This window comes from Apium graveolens, chromosome 11, assembly GCF_009905375.1.
Source record: "Apium graveolens cultivar Ventura chromosome 11, ASM990537v1, whole genome shotgun sequence".
In the NCBI taxonomy this organism is placed as follows: domain Eukaryota; kingdom Viridiplantae; phylum Streptophyta; class Magnoliopsida; order Apiales; family Apiaceae; genus Apium; species Apium graveolens.
Window position 1 is genome coordinate 194,936,320 of NC_133657.1, and position 22,121 is coordinate 194,958,440.

Sequence of the window (22,121 nt, forward strand, 5' to 3'; positions counted from 1 at the left end):
GATCTGAAAATTACCCGAATCGAAAATGATTAGAACTACTAGATTCGATTATAACTTATAACCGATCAAAATTGAATAATATAATATCCAACCCGAATATGACCCGAAGTATGCGATATGATATAAATCCCAATTAGAAAAATGAGAGAATTGATTTTAGTCTACTTAATGTAGTTTAACGGGTCATAACTTCTTCCATATACATTACATGTTAAGAAAAGTAAGAATGCCCAAAATACACCACTTTTGGCCTTAAACTGCCCAAAATACCCAGACGCGCGCGGACCGCCCAAAATACCCAAGGAATACACATTTCAGGAATGCGTATTCACTTTTGCTTATTCACTTTTGCTTTTAAGAAGAATGTGCATGTTCAATATGCCTATTCACAAAAAAACAAAATGTGAATACGCATGTTCAACATGCGCATCCTTTGTTAATTTTTTAAAAGTTGAATACGCATTCCCCACATGCGTGTTCCGTGGGTATTTTGGGCGCACGGTACCACCAATTGACATTTTGGGCATTTCTCCCCAAATGGCGGGTATTTTGGTTTTTCACCCTTAAGAAAATTCTAATTTTATAAAAAAGTTCCACACTTATGACAATTTTTTAGGGTTACAAATGAATAGAGTCATTCGTGAATAAAACTCGGGATCGGCTCATTTGGTTGAACTAGGTTCGGTTACGTTCCTTAAACGAGCCGATCTTGAAAATAAAAATAAGTTCGGATGACTAGACGAGCTGAACAAGTTTTTTGTCTATTCAGCTCGGATTCGACTCGTTTAACTCGGAATCGGCTCAGACTCGGATAACTCGAGTCGGCTCAGATAAAATTGTATATATATATAAATATTACAAATAATAAATTCTTACTAACTACTTGTATAAAAAATTTAAATTATTTTTTATTAAAATTGAACACATATTTATTCCAGGATAATTCTAAAAAATTATACTCCATCCGTCCCACTAGATTATTTACATACTTTTTCCTTATGCTTGGCACGCATTTTAACAGTACTATAAAATTTAGTTTTATAATATATATTTAGAATTTTCTTTTTCTGTATAAAAGTTTAAACATTAAATTTTTATTTAAAAGAAAAAAATATTTAATATTATTTAGGAAACCATGTTTTACGGGAGCCTTAAAATCCCCCGTCCCCCAATGTAAAGAATCCAGTGGGACGGGGGAGTAATAATCAAAGTATAAAAAATAAAGAAAGAAGTAGTGAAGTTCAAACCTCATTATTAACGAAGTATTAACGAACTATAGATATGAAATTGTGATATAACGGAGGAAAAGATGACATTTTCTGATATGCTCCAGATTTGATGAAGGGAAAGTGTGAACCGAAACTAAAGAAAGAACATAATAAGAAAGTAAAGTGCAAAGTTTATGTACTTTGATTCAGGGGGAATGGTAATATCCGGGAAAATTCTGTAAATATTTTGTGATAAATAATTAGATATTTTGTGTTAATATAAGTTTAAAATGTTTATTGTCATGATAGGTCATGCGGTAGTTGTTATATGTGGTCCCGTAAGGACCAAAAAATTTTTTGATTATTTGTTACGTATTTAAATTGCAATCGTATGAAAGAATACGCGATATAAACGCATGTTTATTAGCATCTTTATCGAGATACTTGTTTTATCTTGTTTTGTGTGTGTTTGCATACATTATATGTGTTTTCGGGGTTTTTTGTTAATTTAGGAAATGTTTCGGTTTCTCAACAATTAACGGACCGGAACCATACCGGGACGTCAAATCCTACAAAAATCGTATTTTCATTTTTATAAAATTGTGGAACTTTCAAATATTTTTATATTTTTGCATTTTTGAAACATTCATAATTTTTTGGCAATTTTGGCATATATATTGTATTTAATTAAAAATATTATTTTATAAATTATTCCTCATAATTATTATTTTTGGGCCTAATTATTATAATTAAGGGATTAAAACACCATTAATTTATTTTTGGGGTATTTATTTTAAGAAAATATAAATAGCTGGATTTTTCTTTTAATTTTCATAATTATCCAAATATTAGGAAAATAATAGAAAATCCAAGAAATTGATTTTGGGGGTTAGGGTTGTTCTTGATCTTTGATCCAATCGTTTAAGGTGCTAGAGGTGTTTGTTTGTGAATTTCAAGTAACGAAATTGAAGACTCTGATCTGTACTATCCTATTCCACCATCAATTTCATCCAAGGTTAGTCAAATCGAATTTTTGATTTTTGATTATAATCGATTGAATTTGGGTGTTTGATTTTTAAGTTGTTTTGATTATGTTTGATGCTATATATAGTTTCCTCATGTGTCGTAGAATCGATTTATACCAATATAATGATTGTTTGATTATGGATTTGTATAAACCGAGTTTTCGGTTTTTGTTTTGATTTTTCTGGTTAATTCATAGCAGGGTTGTTAATTATGAGTATAGGAAATGATTGAGCGTAATCAGAGCTTTGATTTTATGTATAACTTGTTGAATTTGGCTTAGAAATCAGGGAATTTATGTTTTGGCCGGATTTTCTTCGAGCTCGTCGGCGGCTGCTTTGTTTGTGATCGGAATTAACGATTCCGAGTTGTTGTAGCTATGCTGAGGTTGCTGGTAGATTATTGAAAGGACTAGGATCGGTTTGTATAAAAATCGAGTTGATTGGTGTGTTTTTGGCCAAGAAACGGGGATGGCCGGAGTTGTGGATGGCCGGATTCTGGGAAGAAATCCGGCAAGTTCATCTTGACCCGGTTTTTATTTTTACCTGACCCATTTCCTTTAGTTAATGACCCGGTTTTGATTCTGATTTCCCCAAATTCCAAAACCAAAAACTGTTTCTGCCTTTTATTTTTTTTAAAAAAATCAAAATTCATTATTTTAATTTCAAAAATTGTTTTTAATTCAAAAATTAATTTAGTTAATTATTTTAAATAATTAACTGAATTATTTAAATTCCAAAAATTATATTATTTTATTATTTTCAAAAATTCAAATTTGATTTAATTATTTATAATTTATTTTAATTTATTATTTATGGATTTAATTGATTGATTAGTTCATTTAATCAATTAGTTTAATCTATAGATAGTTAAATAAAATATAATTACTTATAATTAAGTCAAAATTCTTAAAAATTATTTTGAGCTTTTAAAGTTATATTCAGGTATTGAATATTCAATAATATCATTATTAATTGAATTGTTCGTATTTTATTCAAAATTAATAGACCGTTCCGTCCGTTTAATACGAAACAAACGCGTCTAGACTCAGAAAAATATTTCGCTTCCAATAAAAATACTTTCGAGAAATTAATTCTTTTTTATCGAAAGGTTGCTTATGTTTCAAGTCGTTCTGAATCGGTTATTAATCGATAAATCATATTTTCAATGCGATTTTAGTTTTAAAAGTACCAAGACCTATCTTTTGACGATCTGACTGATGTGTTACATGAATTATGTGTTTACGTACTATGAGAAGCATGTTTATCTGTTTTAACAGTTTAAATGCCATGATTAGATATAAAAAATCGGGTAGACATCGAGACGTTTTGTTTCGTCAACTGAGTTTTGTTTTGTTAATTTAAATAGTACTTTTGTTTATAGAATCGAGTGGAAAGGATTCCAGTTAGGTGTTAGACTGAGTTGGTAGCTAGCAGTTATAAGCTGAGGTTATAGTGAGGAATTATTATGCATACCAGGCAAGTATCCCTACTCTATTCTAATTTCAGAATAATTAAACATTTTACATATCAGATTGCATAATTATGACCATGCCAGTTTTTCTGCACTATTCTAATTCCAGAATAGTTTAATGTTCACATATTCAAAATATTAGATTTGTTTATAAATATTCTCGTGATGCATTACATACAGACAATCAGTGATTTATTGAAATCATTTTATTTTAGTAATTGTTCTGCTAAAACAACTTTTTTTTGATAGATAGTGAATAACTATACTATCCTGATATACTCTATACATGGGAACTTTGTTATGAGATTAGCCAATAACTATTATACTTGATTATAATACCTTGCTAGACCAATGTGTGCCTTGGGTGCCCCTTTATTTAGTTGGCTATGCTTCGGGATACTGGTGTTGCTCCGCGGCTGATCACCGGCGGCAACACACCATCGTTCGAGGATTCCAATCTAAAATATAAAAAGTGTTGTTTATCATTAAAGGTTATATTAGCTTGGGGTTTTAATCTGATATTCTATTTAATTCTGCAAATATATTGTTGTTGTTGTTTCAAGCATAAGTTATGTACTGTTTGGTGAGCATTTCATTCGCTCATACTTGTTTATTAGTCTGATCTTTCAGCTAGGCCGGAGTGGGTATGAGTTCCAGGTTTGATCAGGAGTCGTGTGCTTGTAATTATTTTTTGGTGTGCCTTTCCAGGTAAACTGTTTTGAGACGATTGACTAGTCTAATGGTTTGTAACAAAATTTGAATAGTTTGTAAAACTAAATAGACTCGTGTGTTGTAATAACTTTTCGTTTGCAGTAGTGTATATTTCATACTATAATCTATGATCGATCCAGTTGCATACAATGGGTCATATTTATTATACTATTACATTATGCATATTATAGTATTGTTTATCAGTTAGTGACTCCCAAATCTAGACCCCGGATTTGGAGGGCGTCACATGAATGAAAAAGTTATCTCCCGCTTAAAAATATTAATATTTTTAGGGTGCTGATTTATGCACACCCTAAATTTATTATGCACACTCTGATTCATTTTTGGACCAAGATACCCCTATTTGAATTTTAGCAAAACAATAATTAATCATCTTGACAAATAATTTTTTCCAATATGCTCAAACAGTACCTGTGTAAAAAAAATTAAAATTTGCTGGAAGATACCAGTCTCTGCTAAACATACATCATAAATATCAAAAGAACACATGAGCTAGATCAAACTCACAAAACTTAAAATAAAGTATAACATCCAATATTTCACTTAAGAGTGCATCTCTAGGTCTCCAAAGTTATTACAAAAGTCCAATTAAAATGCAAAAATAAATTCTGAAAACTCCAGCAATATAATGTCAATGGACAAATCAACTTTGTCATCCAAACTCATACATCTATATTAAACAAATTAAATATAGTAAGTTTGATTGTAGATCACCTGCATTAAAAAATAAAAATATATTATGTTAAGAAATATATGACAGGAACAGTTTAATATAACTTAGATATTGGCTTTAGAAATATTACAATATGCAGTAACTTACTATTATTTTTTGCGTTTATGTTGAGTATTCTCAATAATTTCAAAAAGTGAAGGATCGCGAGTTGTAGAACTCTCATTTCTTCATTTTAGCGAACCAGTTAGCCTTCCATTGTGTGGATAAGTCCTAGGTTCAAGAGTCGGTGGAATAGATAGATCAACAATCTTGAAAATTTGTTCCCTCGCGTCTTTCTTTTGTGTCAGAGGCAATCTTTGATATTTATCATAAAATCTTTCAAGTAGACTTTCTATCTATTCACTTTTGTTATTACCTCTTACAAGACACCTTATGTCAAGTCTTTATTGCGGATGTATGTCATCAAGTTGTAGGGGTTGAACTCGAGCTGTAATTATGTGAGCACACGGAATCCCCATTGAACTCATAAAGTTACCTCTACATGGTGGTAAGATATTAGATTTTTCCAATTCGCATTGCTTCAAAAGTTCTTCAAGTGCATAAGTAGATACATGACCAACTATTTACTTAAACAACAGAATCTGAAATTTATTTGATATGTGTATCTTATTGGATGAAAGTTGGTCCTTGATTTCATGAAATTCATTTTCCATAACTAGACATATTTTTTCTTTGAGCTAGCCCCTCACCTGTGGAAGATGTTAGGGCACGCCCAAAGTAGGAAAGATGGCTTGGATGGAGCTTCAACATGGTTACTTGGATGGATTCTTTGGATGATTCAAGGAAGGAGGAGACAATTATCGCTAACCTATTTTTTTCCGGTACTGTATTGAAGGACTCCTTCCTATAATGCAACCACAGGAAGGTGGTGTCCGTGGTCAGAGACCTCCAGGGGTATGCCTGGACCGAAGGACTCCTCCTGTAGTCAACGAGTGTCCTCATTGGGGATGCGGGGTAAACTCTGGTGTGTACTTTAGGAGCTCTATCTCTGTAGTCAACGGGTGTCCTCGTTGGGAGACTTTGGAGTATCCTACACTTTGCACCCAAAATCTTGAGATCACTTGTCATGCAATCTGGTAGGGGCTCCTTATCCGGGGAACAAGGATGCGTCCAACATTTGGGGTGAACCACGGCTATACCTGCGTCCACGGATTAGAGAAACAGCTGGTAGCGGAAGGTTATCCTTGGTCAGGGAGATGTCTTATCCGTAAAGTCTCAAAGCCGCGGACGAGGCTTGGGCCTTTGTGGTTGAGCCTCATCGGCGGACATTCCTAAGCTAATTGAAGACGGTTTCCAGTAGGTTTCCTACTGGCCTCGGGACAAGAGATCTAAGCCCGTTAGGTTTCTTGTTCCCCAAGAACTACGTTGGCTTGATTTCCTATTAATAGGGATATGTAGGCAAATTGTAAGGGATCAGAAGTTGAGAGCACAAAGGAGCCACCACTAACCCTAAGCAATCTCAACCACCAATAATCACCACCACTGAACACTGTTCACGTTTTTCGATGAAGAACCTCCATCACAAATCTTGTTTCCGGCTACAAACCTCAAATTTTATTGCTACCAAATTCCTCAGTCAACAGGCTGAATAGTTCTGAAAGATTCTCAACACTATATGATTTGATCAAGTCAATTACTTCATTTAATTCTAACAATTCTCTATCTATAATTTGAGCTTGGAAATTTTCTCCTTCAGAACTCTCCATTGATGCAAGGGTTTAACCCTGGAAAAAGTGGAACAAAAGGGGATACTAAACGAATACTAAACGAATATTGTAAGACCTACAACTATTACTTAATTATTAGTAATAAAAATGATAATAAATTGAGTGAATAAAAGAATCTTGGTTAAAAAATAAGTGTATTTTGGTCCAAAAATGAATCAGGGTGTGCATAAATAAATTTTGGGTGTGTATAAATCAGCACCATATTTTTAATGTTAGGTATTTGTACAAATCGTAGTGGTGACTTGCGTTTCATTTATAATTAAATTATTTTTCATTTATATTTATATAAAACAAGTGTAAACTTTGAGTGTGTGTATATCATTGAAAGATAGTACTAGTATTTGATCTCGATATAACTTGTAAAATTATAAATTATACTTTAAGGTTTGGTTGATTAAAAAATATATGCGAATTATTAATGGACAACTCGACTTTTTTCGAACTCGGAACAGCTCGATTGTTCATGAGCAAGCTCGTGTTCAGATTTGGTTCGGCTTATTTATTAACAAGCCAATCCGGAACATCACTGTCGGCTCGGTTATTAAACTCGGCTCCGCTCATTTAAAAAAAAAAAAGCTCGACTCGGTTTGGACATAATTCGGCTCGCATCTGTTTGTTTGCAGCTCAAATTTTTATGTTTATTACAACATAATTTTTTAATCATAATTTTATAAAAAAAGTACATTATATTTATATTAAAAATACTATATTTCATAAAAAGATATTTTTAAAATCTCAAAAATTGAAAATATGGATAATTTATGATCTGAAATATCCAAACTCAATTTAATCTGAACCGAGTTTTGTCTTATTTTAATTCCAATTTCATCCCATTTTAATATGTATTAGACTCAAACCGAATCATATCTGATACGAACAAATTTCGGATATACCATAACTCAAAAATGGATCAGATATGATTATTTGAATTGCGAGGTTTACCTAATAATGTCTTCGGTTGAGCATGCTTGGGCTATCCTATGTGTCTTCCCAAATTGGGTTGGACTCTCAATCATTTAAAAAAGAAAATTAGAATAGATAATTAAATTTAAGTGTATAAAACTATAAGGTATAGCACTAAAAAAGGGCCCAACTACTGTATTTGATATGTGTACGTGTACGTGTATATGATCGGGGTGAATCTAGAAATATATTTTTTGAAAGACATTTTTATAATTTTAAATTTTATGAAATCACTTTCATAAAAATTTTAATAAAAAAATTATAAAAAATTTGATTTTAGGTGTCCACGGCCCTGAGTGATCCTTATTTACTCTCGGGCATTGATTATCTCTCTATCTCTTGTTCTGTTGACTAATTGCAAGTATAAACAACGCATCTGATCACCTTCCAAGTGGCCAAAATATTTAATTTGTGGGTGTATACAGGTCCTCATATTTTTTCCCCTTTTAGTTGTTTGTGAAGCTCTTAATTATAATTTTGGCGCAACTGATGGCTTCTGCAAGTCATTTTCCTCATTAATATTCCTATTAGTTGTTTCAGATCTTCAAATCTTGATATTTGAAGCTCTTAATTATAATCTTGTGTCACAAGTGATGGCTTCTACAATTCATGATCAAACTCTATCTTCTCATGCTTCAACTTCAACAACTTCTCCTGGATGGGAAGTTTTCTTAAGTTTCAGAGATATAGATACTGGGTATAGCTTTTCAGGTCATTTGTATGCCGCCTTAGATCGTCATGGAATTCGAACATTTATGAATGATCCCGAGCTATGCAGCGAAGAAGTAACCTCAGATGCATGGCGCCAAGCTATTCAAGAATCAAAGACTTACGTTGTTGTCTTCTCCGAAAACTATGCTTATGCACCTTGGTGTCTCGATGAGCTTGTAGAGATCCTTGAGTGTTGCAAGTCAACGGGAAGATTAGTTGTTCCATTATATTATTACATTGATCCATCCGTTGTGCATGACCAAAGTGGAAGTTTCAGGGATGCTTTTGAAAAACATCAAACTAGTTTTGATATTCATACATTGGAAAAGTGGCGTGTTGCACTGACGGACGTGGCGAGCCTTCCAGGACATCAAGTCTGTAAGAATCTGTAAGTAATAACAATTTCTATATTTGTATTTTGGTTGACGAAGTGGAATTTTTATGCAGATTTCAGTTTTTGTTTTGTTAATAATTAGGCTTATATGTCTCTGTTCTTGTTTCATTAAATTTTTTTTGGTCAGAATTATTCCATTTATAAAATAACTTGAAATTATACCCAGAAATGTAGGGATCACATGAAATGTGAATTTCAAATATAACAACGAAAATCAAATAAACTGCCACATTTAAAGCAATAACATTAATTATTTAGAACTGCGGAGTGAATAAGAAGTATTGTCCCCAACGTATATTGTTGAAAGTAAAAAGACTCAAACTTGCAGTCAGTTTTACATGCATTTTGATAAGATCTAAAGCAATAACAATAATTATTTAGAACTTCAGAATGTGAATAAAAAGTATTGTCCCCGACGTATATTGTTGAAGGTAAAAAGACTCAAACTTGTAGTCAATTTTACATGCATTTTGATAGGATCTAATGACACATATGATATTTTAGACTGAATTTCATGTTCTCATATCAATTGTGCCATAATTGGCAATTGGTGTAAAAATGAATCGAATAGGTGTGGATAGTACTACGATAAGATTCAGCTGGAATTTACAAACACAAACTCGTTCTGATATGGTCCAAATTCGAATTAATTTTTTTTACATTTTGTTCGGATTCGACTCGTATACAAATATGAATACTTTTCGTATTTGACTCGATTGAATACTGAATTACTCATATCGTCGAGTAATACCAAAAAACTAAGAATGCTCGAATTATTATTTAAACAAAACTAAAATGTGACCATTTTGTAAATATTGTTTTAATATATATATTATACATTATATATATAATTTACGAATTCGAATCACATATTTTTAATAAGTACATGTTTGAGTAGTTCTAAAATTATACGATTACTCTATATATAATTATGACCGCCGAATGTTAGAATGGTAAGATTCGACTCGATATTCGATTGAATTATAAAGTACGTAGGATTCGAATTTGCACATATTTTGAACGAATGCGAATTATATTTGTTTGTAACGAGGGGAATCTGGATTCGAACCCAGATTCAGTTTCAGCCCAAATTGACAATTCCATCAAGGCAAGAGCATGTTTTTATCATTATGCAGATCAACATTGAGATAAAATAATCAAGCTACAAATGAAGAATCATATAGCCACATGTAAGGTGGCAAAGACGCAATGCCATCAAACAGCAAATTCATTCCCCAGATCCCACTATTGCATTGTCTTTAGCCCCAATCATCTTTAAGACTATTAAGAATAGTAGTTGTAGTGTTGGAGAATTAGAATTACAATTAGAAAAAGGATAGAGTAATTCTTGTAATTTCTATTTTTCTTTATTTTCTTTTACAGCTGGCAGTTAGTTATAACTAACTTTGCCACCAAATAGTTTGTATATAAGCTGTAGGAAACAATCACATTGTACAGTTCTTAATTTTCTGCAATATACAATCATTTTTCATTCTTCTTCTTCAATAGTTAACATGGTATCAGAGCTTGCAAACCTAGCTTTCATGGTGAAATCTGAAAAAGGATGATTACGTACTGATCTCAGGTGTTATCATCTTCGTTTATCATCTTCGTGTCTTCCGTTTTAATCGTTTTTTTTGTTGCTTGTTTTGTAATAGCTTTAACGATTTAGTTCGTGGAAATTGTTGCGTAATATTCGTATATACATACATTCTTCATCTGTGTGTATAGATTCTTCATTGTTCTTCTACAAACACCGAGTTCTTAAGTCGAAATTCTACTCGAAATATTGTCAATTGCTATTTTTTTCTGATCGTATCTTGATTCTTCTAAAATCACTTTGTTCTTGATTGAATTGCTAAACAGATTTCTTGTTGTGATTTGCTGATTGTTTAGAAGTCAAAACTGTATTCTAGTTTCTGATTATCACTTTCTTCCATTGAGTCAAATCATCAAACAGTCTCATGGCATTACAAGGTAATCAAGATCCGTCTAGTGTTTACTATATTCATCCTTCCGATGCTAATGTTACGCAATTTGTGTCTGCTAAATTCAACGGAGTTGGATTTCATAACTGGAAAAGGTCTATGATTTTAACACTATCTACTAAAAATAAACTTGGATTTGTTGATGGAACAATAGCAAAACCTGAGATCACGGCTGCTGAGTTCAAATACTGGGAACGGTGTAATAATCTAGTGATTTCATGGTTGTTGGCCAATCTTGATGAATCTATAGCTAAGAGTGTGCTGTTTTATCAAACTGCTGAGGAGATATGGAAAGATTTAGCAGACAGATATGGTTATACATCAATGGCTCAAATCTACTCTTTTGAACAACAATTGTTGGAGATCAATCAAGGAACTGATTCTGTTTCAGATTTTTTCACCAAGATTAAGACTCTCTGGGATGGATTGAATGATGCAAATCCATTGCCATACTGTACTTGTGAATTGTGCACTTGCAATCTATCTCAAAGGCTGGTTCAAAGACAACAAGAACAGAGGGTGTTGCAGTTCATGATGAAGTTATCAGAACAGTTTGCCTTGGTAAGAGGTAATGTTTTAATGATGCAACCTTTGCCAAGCATAGCACAAACCTACAGACTATTTGCTCAGGAGGAGAGGCACAAAGAAATCTCTGCTGCTTCTACAGCATCTGACTCAATGGCATTTTATGCTGATAGAAAGAAGTTTAATCCTTCATACCAGATTAACAGAAATGTGGCTTCTAATACAGGTTCAAATGCAAACTGGCAAAAGAATGGTGATCAAGGATTTACAAGAAAACCAGCATATTTTTGTAATCACTGCAAGATACCAGGTCATAGCATGGAAAGGTGTTTCAAATTGAATGGTTATCCACCAGGTTTTCAGGACAGGCAGAATAGAAAGTTTGCTGCTATGACACTTCAGACTCCTCGACAAGATTATTCTGAGAATTCTGCAACTGAAGAAATGAATAGAAACTCTGAAACTGTAACTAAGGAACAGTATAATCATTTGTTGAACTTGATCAATCAGAAGAATAACAATACTACTGGTCCATCTGATTCTGATGATGGTAAACATGCTCTACTTGCAGGTAAATTTTGCTTATTTTCTGCTTTCAATGGTGACTGGATAATTGATAGTGGCTCTACAGATCATATATGTCCAAGTATTGAGAAGTTTACAACATATAAAATTGTTAAGGATACAAATAATTCCATTACAATTCCTGATGGTAAGAGAGTAAAGGTTTTTCACATAGGATCTGTCAAAATAAATGATGAAATTGTTCTGAAGGATGTACTTCATGTACCTGATTTTCAATTTAACTTGATATCAGTGGCTAAATTGAGTAAGGATTTATCTTGTCAAGTGACATTTACTGATGGCAAATGTTTTATTCAGGGCCATTCCTTGAGAAGGCCTCAGATTCTACTTGGTAACTTGTCAAATGGATTGTATACAATGTCTAATCATGGTTCAGATTCTAGTCTTTCTGTTGTCAAAAGCTGTTGTAATGCTGCCATCTCCAAATCTGTGGAAGAAGCTAAGCTGTGGCATCTCAGAATGGGACATTTGCCTTTCACTCAACTGAAAATACTCATGCCTTCCTTATCTGTAAAAGATTGTTTAGATTCAACAGTTTGTCAAATATGTCCTGCAGCTAGACAAACTAGAAAACCTTTTCCGGTCAGTCATGTAAAGTCTAATAAAGCATTTCAGCTATTGCACATTGATGTTTGGGGCCCTTACAGAACTAAGTCTCTTACTGGCTGTAATCAGTTTATCACAATAGTTGATGATTTTTCCAGATTCACATGGGTGCATTTGATCAAATACAAAACTGAGGTATATTCTGTTCTGCAAAGTTTTCTTAACTATGTAGAAAATCATTTTCATACTACTGTTCAGTTTATAAGATCTGACAATGCAATGGAATTATCTGCTGGGAATTGTGCACAATTATATAAAGATAGAGGGATAATTCATCAAACTACTTGTGCTTACACTCCACAACAGAATGGTGTTGTGGAGAGGAAGCATAGACACCTGTTAGAAATATCAAGAGCAATTTTTTTACAAGCTCATTTGCCACCAAAATTCTGGGGGGATGCCATTTTGTGTGCTAGTTATATCATAAATAGAATGCCTTTGCAATCCTTAGAAAATTCTTCACCATACTTCAAATTATACAATTCTGAACCCTCTCTTGATCACATGAAAACATTCGGTTGTTTGTGTTATGTATCAACATGTAAAATTCAGAGAACAAAATTTGATCCTAGGGCAAATGCAGCTGTTTTTTTAGGTTATCCTAATAATACTAAGGGATACAAAGTTTTTGATCTTAAAAATAATGTAGTTGTCATTTCCAGAGATGTTACATTTCAGGAAGATATATTTCCTTTTCACATCATCTCAGAAACATCAAAGTCTCAATTTCTAAATAGTATTTTTCTTCCCAAACAGTATACAACTGATGCTGTAGATTTGCATTTCCCATCAGACATTGATCTTAATTCTAGTATTATTGATATGTCTGATGATCATATATCTGATAATCATTCATTTGGAGCTGACACTTCAGCTCACACAGATGATACTGCTAATAATTCTGATGTCAGTATCCCACTCAGGTCATCTAGTAGATGCAAACAAGTACCTACATATCTCAATAATTACTACTGTAATCTTTCTTCTACACCATCTGTTTCTTCTCATTGGTGTAATTTAGTCTCAAGTACTCACTTCCCTTATTCTCATTACACTTTTATGGCACAACAATCTGCTATTACTGAGCCATCATGTTATGTTGAAGCATCACATAATCCACTTTGGATTTCTGCAATGCAGAAAGAAATTGAAGCTTTACAGAAAAATAAAACCTGGGATTTAGTGCCATTGCCAAAAGGTAAGAAACCAATCGGATCAAAGTGGGTATATAAGGTGAAATTACTGGCAGATGGTTCCTTAGATAGATGCAAAGCACGGTTGGTGGCCAAGGGATTTAGTCAGAAATTTGGTATAGATTTTAATGAAACATTTTCACCAGTTGTCAAGATGAGTACAGTTAGGTGTATTTTATCTGTAGCAGCTAGTAGAAAATGGAAGATTTATCAACTGGATGTTAACAATGCATTTTTGCATGGTGATTTAGTGGAAGAGGTGTATATGACAGTTCCTGAAGGGATTCCTAATCCACAAGGTTTGGTTTGTAGACTCAGGAAATCTCTATATGGTCTTAGACAAGCTAGTAGACAATGGGCAGCAAAGCTTACATTTGAGTTGATAAATCAGGGATTTGTTCAATCCAAGAGTGACTATAGCTTGTTTATTTATAAAAATGGTGAAGAAATTACTATTTTGGCAGTTTATGTGGATGATATAATCATCACTGGTAGTAATGTACAGCATATTCAGCATATCAAGGAGTATTTGGATACTACATTCACCATTAAAGATCTTGGTATTCTTCACTACTTTCTTGGCATTGAAATCAATTATCTTGATGATGGTATTGTCATGAGTCAACACAAATTTACAAAGGAGCTGCTACAAGAGTGTAATATGGATGTTTCCAAACCAGCTATTACACCATTGCCTTTGAATTTAAAACTTTCTGCTGCAGATGGTGATCTTGTTTCTAATCCTGAGGAGTATAGGTCTATTGTTGGGAAATTGAATTTTCTCACAAATACAAGACCTGATATTAGTTATACAGTTCAATTGTTAAGTCAATTTATGCAATCTCCAAGGACTTCTCATTTTACAGCCTTGCACCATACTTGAGATACTTATCTGCTACAGCTGGTCAAGGAATCAAGTTACAGAATCCAGATAATTTGATCTTACAAGCCTTCTCAGATTCAGACTGGGCATCATGTCCAGATTCTAGAAGGTCTGTTACTGGATATATCTTACTCTTAGGTGGTTCTCCAATTACATGGAAGTCAAAGAAACAACCTACAGTGTCAAGGTCTAGTTCAGAAGCTGAATATAGAGCTATGGCAGGAGCAGCATCTGAGGTTACTTGGGTTGTTCAGTTGTTGAAGGAACTAGGAGTGGATAGTTTGCAGCCTGTCACTTTATTCTGTGACAATCAATCAGCCTTACACATAGCAAGGAATCCAGTGTTTCATGAACGCACAAAACACATAGAGGTTGATTGTCATTTCACACGAGATAAGGTTCTTGAAGGACTTTTGCAATTGTCTTATTTACCAACCAAGAATCAACTTGCAGATGTGTTAACGAAAATTCTTCCTTCACACCAGATGATTGATTTATGTTCCAAGTTAGGCTTGACTGATTTTCATCTGCAGCCTCACTTGAGGGGGATATTAAGAATAGTAGTTGTAGTGTTGGAGAATTAGAATTACAATTAGAAAAAGGATAGAGTAATTCTTGTAATTTCTATTTTTGTTATAACTAACTTTGCCACCAAATAGTTTGTATATAAGCTGTAGGAAACAATCACATTGTACAGTTCTTAATTTTCTGCAATATACAATCATTTTTCATTCTTCTTCTTCAATAGTTAACAGACATATCAAGAAATCTCTCTATTTAACCATTCAGTAATCTATTGAGAGTAGTTGTTTACCGGTATTGCATCTTCCTCGTATTAGGCTAGACTTGGCACCATACATGTGGCTACATGACTAAGTTGTCTGAGGTTTCCTTTGTGAATACGTGGAATCTATGTGAAGTAACTGTGGGATTAAAAGTTAGTAACATGATTTCCTTTGTGAGATAAAAGTAGGTAGACGTAAGTGCACTTCTCAACAGAGCGTTCAAGGAGAATCCCCCAACCTATCATATAATCACAATATCTGAACGTATAGTGCTGTTTCATATAAGCCAAAAAAAACTTGTTCATCTCAAAGATTTGATATATTAATTGGGTTTGGATATTTACTGTTTATTGTGTAGATTTCAATTCATAAGTTCCTGTTTATTGTATCTATGTACAGATTAGTACATAATGTCTGCATTTTTCATATAATTTATTTAAAAAATATATACAGCTAATTAGAAAAAAGATAAGGCATGTATTGTCATCAGACGGCATTAAAATTTTCTTTTCTTCCAAATTTGTATAGATAAATCATTACTATGTTAATGATTGCATTGCTCTAGTATGGTGTCTGACAATGATTTGGTTGCAGGTCTGAAGCTGATATTATCAAGAATGTTGTTGATGGGGTTTCACCCAAATTAAATCCCATGCCTTTAGATGTTGCCAAAGATTTAGTTGGATTGGATTCTCATATTGAGGGCATAGCATATTTGTTGAGCAGTGACCAGGAAGATGTCATTAGAATCGGTATACATGGTATGGGTGGAGTTGGCAAAACAACTCTTTCCAAAGCTGTGTTTAACCAAAACTATCAGCGCTTTCAGGGAAGCTGCTTCCTTGAAAATGTTAGGGAGGTTATAGGAATAGAAAGAGGCCTGGAATGTTTACAACAGCAACTTATTAATGATGTTCTTAAATGTCAGAACATTGAGATTGACAATGTTGACCAAGGAATCGAGATGATAAGAGCTAGAATATGTCCGCTAAAAGTTCTGATTGTTATTGATGATCTGGACGACCCAGTACCACTTGAATATTTAGAAGGGCCATTTGCTTTTGGGAGCATAGTCATGATTACAACAAGGAATGAAGATTTACTGGATTTAGTTAAAGTAGAAACCAGATACAAGGTAAATGAACTAGGTGATGCTGAGTCACGTCAACTTTTTAGCCAACATGCATTTGCTGATAATAAGATATCCGATACATTCATGGAACTTTCCCAAGAAATTCTGGAACATGCTGGAGGCCTTCCATTGGCTCTTAAGGTTTTTGGCTCACAGTTGCTAAACCAATTTGAGGGAGGACAGAGATGCATCAACAAATTGAAACAAGCTTCCATTGACGAAGTTGAGGCGAAACTTTTGATTAGCTTTGATGCGCTGAAATATCTTGATCCTATGCTGCAGGATATTTTCTTAGATATTGCTTGTTTTTTTATCGGATGGAAGAAAGAAGAAGTTGCTAAAATAATGGAAACTTGCTATGCATTTGTAAATCGTAATATTGACATTCTAAAGAAGCGATGTTTACTAACAATCAATAATAGAGATGAGTTGGGGATGCATGATCTACTTCGGGATATGGGAAGGAGAATTGCATGTAACAACTCTCCAAATGAGCCCGGAAAACATAGTAGATTGTGGGAATCAAAAGATATACAGGACGTGTTGAAGGAGGAAAAGGTGTTTTCTTAACTGGTTGTTTAACATGATGTTTTATGCTACAATATCGCCTCATCAATTTATTTTTATTTTTTTTGTAAATGCATTTATATAATTGATTAGAAGATAGAATTATGTGTTGAAGGCAAGGTAACTCTGTACCTCAAATTTTCTCTCTTTCATCTGTTTGTACAACATTTATCATCAACTTTTCTTCTTGATATATGTGCCAGGGTACAGAAGCAATTGAAGGTATCATCCCTCAAAAATTTTACTACCAGGATGAACTGGAGGGTGAGTCATTCGCTGCGAGAACGTTTATAACGATGCATAAATTAAGATTTCTTTACCTTGGAAAAGTAGCTCTCACTGGAAGCTTCAAACACACATTTGAGGATTTGAGGTTGCTCTTTTGGGAGTGTTGTCCTTTACATTGTTTACCTTCTGAATTTCACCCGCAAAAACTTGTTATATTGTCATTGCCTTGTAGTAAAATGAAAACAATGTGGGAGCTACACATGGTACGTACTGTGAGTATGTTTCTTGCATACATGACACATTTTATGAATATTTCATAAAAACTTCTGAACTAGTTTCTCCCTGTTGTACTTATTTTAACAGGTGTCAGAGGTTTTTGAAAACTTAAAGACTTTAAACATGGTGCATTCACTGGATTTAATGACAACTCCAGACTTCACTAAATTTCCGCGCCTTGAAATTCTAAATCTTGAGGGATGTAAAAGCTTGAAGGAGGTTCACATATCAATTGGAAGTTTGGGGAGGCTTGTGTTCTTAAATTTATTTGGTTGTGTAAACCTGAGAAGTCTTCCGGGCAGCATTTGCAGCTTGACAGCATTGAACGTTCTAAAAGTTGGGTACTGTAATAGTCTAGAAGCATTGCCTACAAACCTGGGGAAAATTAAATCCCTTAAAGAGCTTAATGCGGAGAGTCTAACTTTTTCAAGATTCCCTGATTCAATTGGACATCTTAGTAAGCTTGTTGAGCTGAAATTAAGTCATAACGAGAACCTTCGCATTCTTCCAAACACCATTTGTAACTTAAAAGCATTGAGAGTTCTTAATATTAGTTGCTGCAAAAGTTTGGAAGCTTTACCCACAGAATTGGGGTGTCTTGAATCCCTAGAAGAGCTCGATGCGAAGGTACTAAGTGTTTCAGAGTTACCGGATTCAATTGGACGTCTTAGTAAACTTGTTACTTTGAGGTTATCTTACAACAAGAACCTTAGAACTCTACCTGACACCATTTGCAGCTTGAGAGCATTGGAAGTTCTTGATATAAATGGTTGCAAAAGCCTGGAAGCATTGCCCATACAATTAGGGAACATTGAGTCGCTAAAACAGTTCAATGCTGAGTGCCTTACTGTTTCAAAATTACCTGATTCTATTGGACGTCTTAGTAAGCTTGTTGAGCTGAGATTAAGTTTCAACATCAAACTTAAAACTCTTCCGGACACCATGTCCAACTTAAGAGCATTGGAAGTTCTACATATTCAAAATTGCTACAGTCTGGAAACTTTACCCATAGAATTTGGCTACATTGAATCCCTGAAAGAGCTCAATGCAGATGGATTAATTGTTCGGAAATTACCGGATTCGATTGGGAAACTTGGTAAGCTTGTTGAGCTGCGTCTAAGGTACAACAGCAAACTTGAAAGTCTTCCAGACAGCATTCGCAACTTGAGAGAATTGGAAGTTCTAGACATTGGGTATTGCAGACTGGAAGTATTGCCTTCAGAATTCGGGAACATTGAATCCCTAAAGGAGCTTAATGCAGAGGGACTGATGGTATCGAAATTGCCTGATTCTATTGGACGTCTTAGTAAGCTTGTGGCGCTGAGACTAAGTCATAGCAAGAACCTTGAAACTATTCAAGATGCCATTTTTAACTTGAGATCACTGGAACTTCTAACTGTTGATAGTTGTACGAAGTTGGGAGAATTGCCGGACCAACTGTGGAATATTACGAACCTTAAGAAGCTAGATACAACTGGTGCAACTCTGTTAAAAAATGGTCCTGGTATATCAAACCATGTTGCATTATCATTGAAAAAGTTGGATATATCTAAAACTGTTCTTGCTTTCCTTCCATCTAGTATGAGTCAGCTCTTAAACTTAGAAAACCTTGATCTTAAAGATTGTCATCATTTGTTGTCTATCACAAAACTTCCGCCTAGTTTGAAATGGATTCAGGCAAGTGGTTGTACATCTCTGATAAGGTTACCAAATTTATCCAATTTGAAGCAGTTGGAGATACTGGAACTTACAGATTGCAGTGGTTTGACCGTGATTCAAGGATTAGAGGAGCTCACTTCTATTAAAATACTTGGTCTGAGAGGTTGCAACTCGTCTGTACTTGCATACATCTTCACGGAACGTTTCTTTCAGGTTTGATTTATATCAAATTTTTCTATGATTATATTTAGTGTGCCAACCCTTCTTTCTATGAAATATTAGTTTCCTTTGGTTGTAAAGTAAGATTTCAAATTTTCACTGTCCATTTTATTACATATTTTTTTTAAATAACAGTATAAAACATCGACTTGGAACCAGAATATATTTTCTGCTTAACCTACATGATTTGATTTCAAACAGATATACTCTGAATTTGGGCATCAAATTAAAATCTACACTGGGGTAGGAGAGTATCCGGATTGGATCAGTTACTCAAGTAAGTTACAGTATCTAGATTTTCCACAATATGGGGCGCATAAGTTTTTGGCAATGATCCTTTGCTTTGAATACTGGGGGGATGATACGTTTTATTCAACCACCGTTAAGGATACCTCAAGTGATTTCGCATGGAGCTACAATTGTTTTAGTTCTTGCTATGAATCATTGATTGTAATAGTACCAAGATCGATTTTTTCAATCAGAAACGGTGATAATAGAATTGAGTTAACAACAACATACCAGGAAGTTAGTGCGGTTCATCTACTGTACAAAACGGAGATGATTGACCTATACAACAGCACCACTGTCAGAGGTGGAGATGAAAGAAGCTACCCCTCCAAACGCTTGAAATATTTAGAAAGTGACAGCAGATGATTGCTCTCTCACGAGAAGTGGCTGACCTGGAAAGTGCCTAGCCTGATGGACGCAAGTCATTTTTATCCACCTACAGTCCTACACTAAAGAAACAGGTCAGCCAAAACTATGTTCAAGAATTTAGGATGCCTTATCTTCAACAAAACATGGTTCTTAATAGCAAACACGACGGATTAATTAGATATTATTCATAAATAATTTACCAAGGAAAACATTCATCTGAGTTGGTCAACTTTCTTATATCCAAGCTCTTCATGGATATTGGACTCTGGAGGATTTGATCACATGACATGTGACAAATATTTATTCCCTACCTACACATCTTGATAGATAAATCAAACTGTATGCATAGATAATGGGTCACGGTCTCTGGTGGATGGATTTGCGCAATCTGTATCTCCAAAAATATTGACTCATTATTCAGTTCTTTATGTGTGTGACCTTGATTGTAATTTAATATATGTGTGTGTGACTATTTGAGCATCTATATTGTGAAACTAAGTTTTTTGCTAAATCTTGTCTTTTGTCAGGGTTTGGTCTCGGCGAAGATGATTCCAAGTGTTAATTGTTGATACCTCCTCAATGTAAGCCATTCAGTTTCCGACTTCCAGTGTTGATCCACCCCAACTAGTAAGTCTATAAGTTAGTCAAATACTGATGGTACTATCATGTTATAGTGTTCCATTATGTTATTTATTAACGAAAAAACACAAATTTATATCAATGTAAAACTTGTTAATTTGCAAAGCACACTCGCACCATTTATTCACCTCAGTTGTACAAACTAAAAACTCCATTTTATCTTATCCATACTAGAATTGCAGACTTTCTACTGCATGATGGTTTGTTTTACTAGTTGATTACATTTGATTGAGTTGCCTATTCTGAATGAAAGAAATATTTATAACTGATAATACAGGAGATTACACGATGTTCATGAAAGTTCATATGAAAAATATTAGTTTTTGAAATTTAACCTATGCGGAAAATGTTAGTTTTTTATTTACACTATTGTTAACAAAGTAAAATTAAGTTATATGTACGTGTGTGTTAACATGTAAATTATTGTATGTTACATATTTTAGTAAATTATGATGGTTTCAATTATTTATATGCTAAATATCTGATTTATGTACATGTATAATCATTATTAATATCTAGTGAGATAATTGATTACTTAAATAACATGCATTTATAATTATTTAAAAATTAAAATTATGTAATAAATAAATTGCTATAATTTATATATGATATTCACATTATCACTGACAAACAATCCATATCTATTTTTTACGCAACCGGGTATCAATCATGGTTGTAACATAAAAATGAATTATATATTTTTAAGACTTATTATTGATATTCATGATTTTTTTTAAGAATTCGAAAGAAAATTTGTATTTATATCGTTATTTAAACCGTTTTTAAGTTTCTTTCATTACGACTCTAATATTTCTTCATATAATAATTTGATAACATTTTATACTATTCTTCTAAAATTAAAAAATTTCAATTCGATAAAGTTTTATAAATATCAGTTGAACTGGTTAATTCCTTCAAATTATTGAACAATATATGTTTTTTCCTTAAATAATATAAAATGCATTGAATCAAATGATACAATATAGTATAGATATAAATTTTATTTGAATAATACAAAATTTTAAAATAATTCAAAATATTTGTACAATATTATCTTGATCAATCAATAATTGTTTTTAAAAAGTTAGTTTTTTTTAAAGTGAAAAATGAAAAATAAATCGATTTAATATATAATCGTAATTTTAACAAATCTAGTGAAATTTCATTTCAAATTTCAAATATTCTTAAAATTGGGACAAATCGCAAAAATAATAA

At 33.4% G+C, this 22,121-nt stretch overlaps 1 protein-coding gene across 2 annotated transcripts; it reads left to right on the forward strand.

Moving 5' to 3' along the window:
- The first annotated feature begins 8,186 nt into the window (after window positions 1–8,186).
- On the forward strand, window positions 8,187–21,071 carry LOC141695256 (TMV resistance protein N-like). Of its 2 annotated transcripts, XM_074499511.1 has the most exons (6): window positions 8,187–8,958; window positions 16,124–17,219; window positions 17,432–17,719; window positions 17,820–19,604; window positions 19,812–20,359; window positions 20,795–21,071. In XM_074499511.1, exons 1-5 carry the CDS (start codon window positions 8,453–8,455, stop codon window positions 20,262–20,264), a joined length of 4,128 nt encoding a protein of 1,375 aa, XP_074355612.1. In that variant the 5' UTR covers window positions 8,187–8,452; the 3' UTR covers window positions 20,265–20,359; window positions 20,795–21,071. The 2 variants fall into 2 exon arrangements, with proteins under 2 accessions (XP_074355612.1, XP_074355613.1); XM_074499512.1 differs by lacking the exon at window positions 19,812–20,359.
- The last annotated feature ends 1,050 nt before the right edge of the window (window positions 21,072–22,121 follow it).

Coding starts and splice junctions, on each gene's coding strand:
- LOC141695256 (XM_074499511.1), top strand. CDS start 8,453: ATGGCTTCTACAATTCATGATCAAACTCTATCTTCTCATGCTTCAACT. Junction 17,220..17,431: donor ACGTGTTGAAGGAGGAAAAG/GTGTTTTCTTAA, acceptor TATATGTGCCAG/GGTACAGAAGCAATTGAAGG. Junction 17,720..17,819: donor CAATGTGGGAGCTACACATG/GTACGTACTGTG, acceptor TTATTTTAACAG/GTGTCAGAGGTTTTTGAAAA.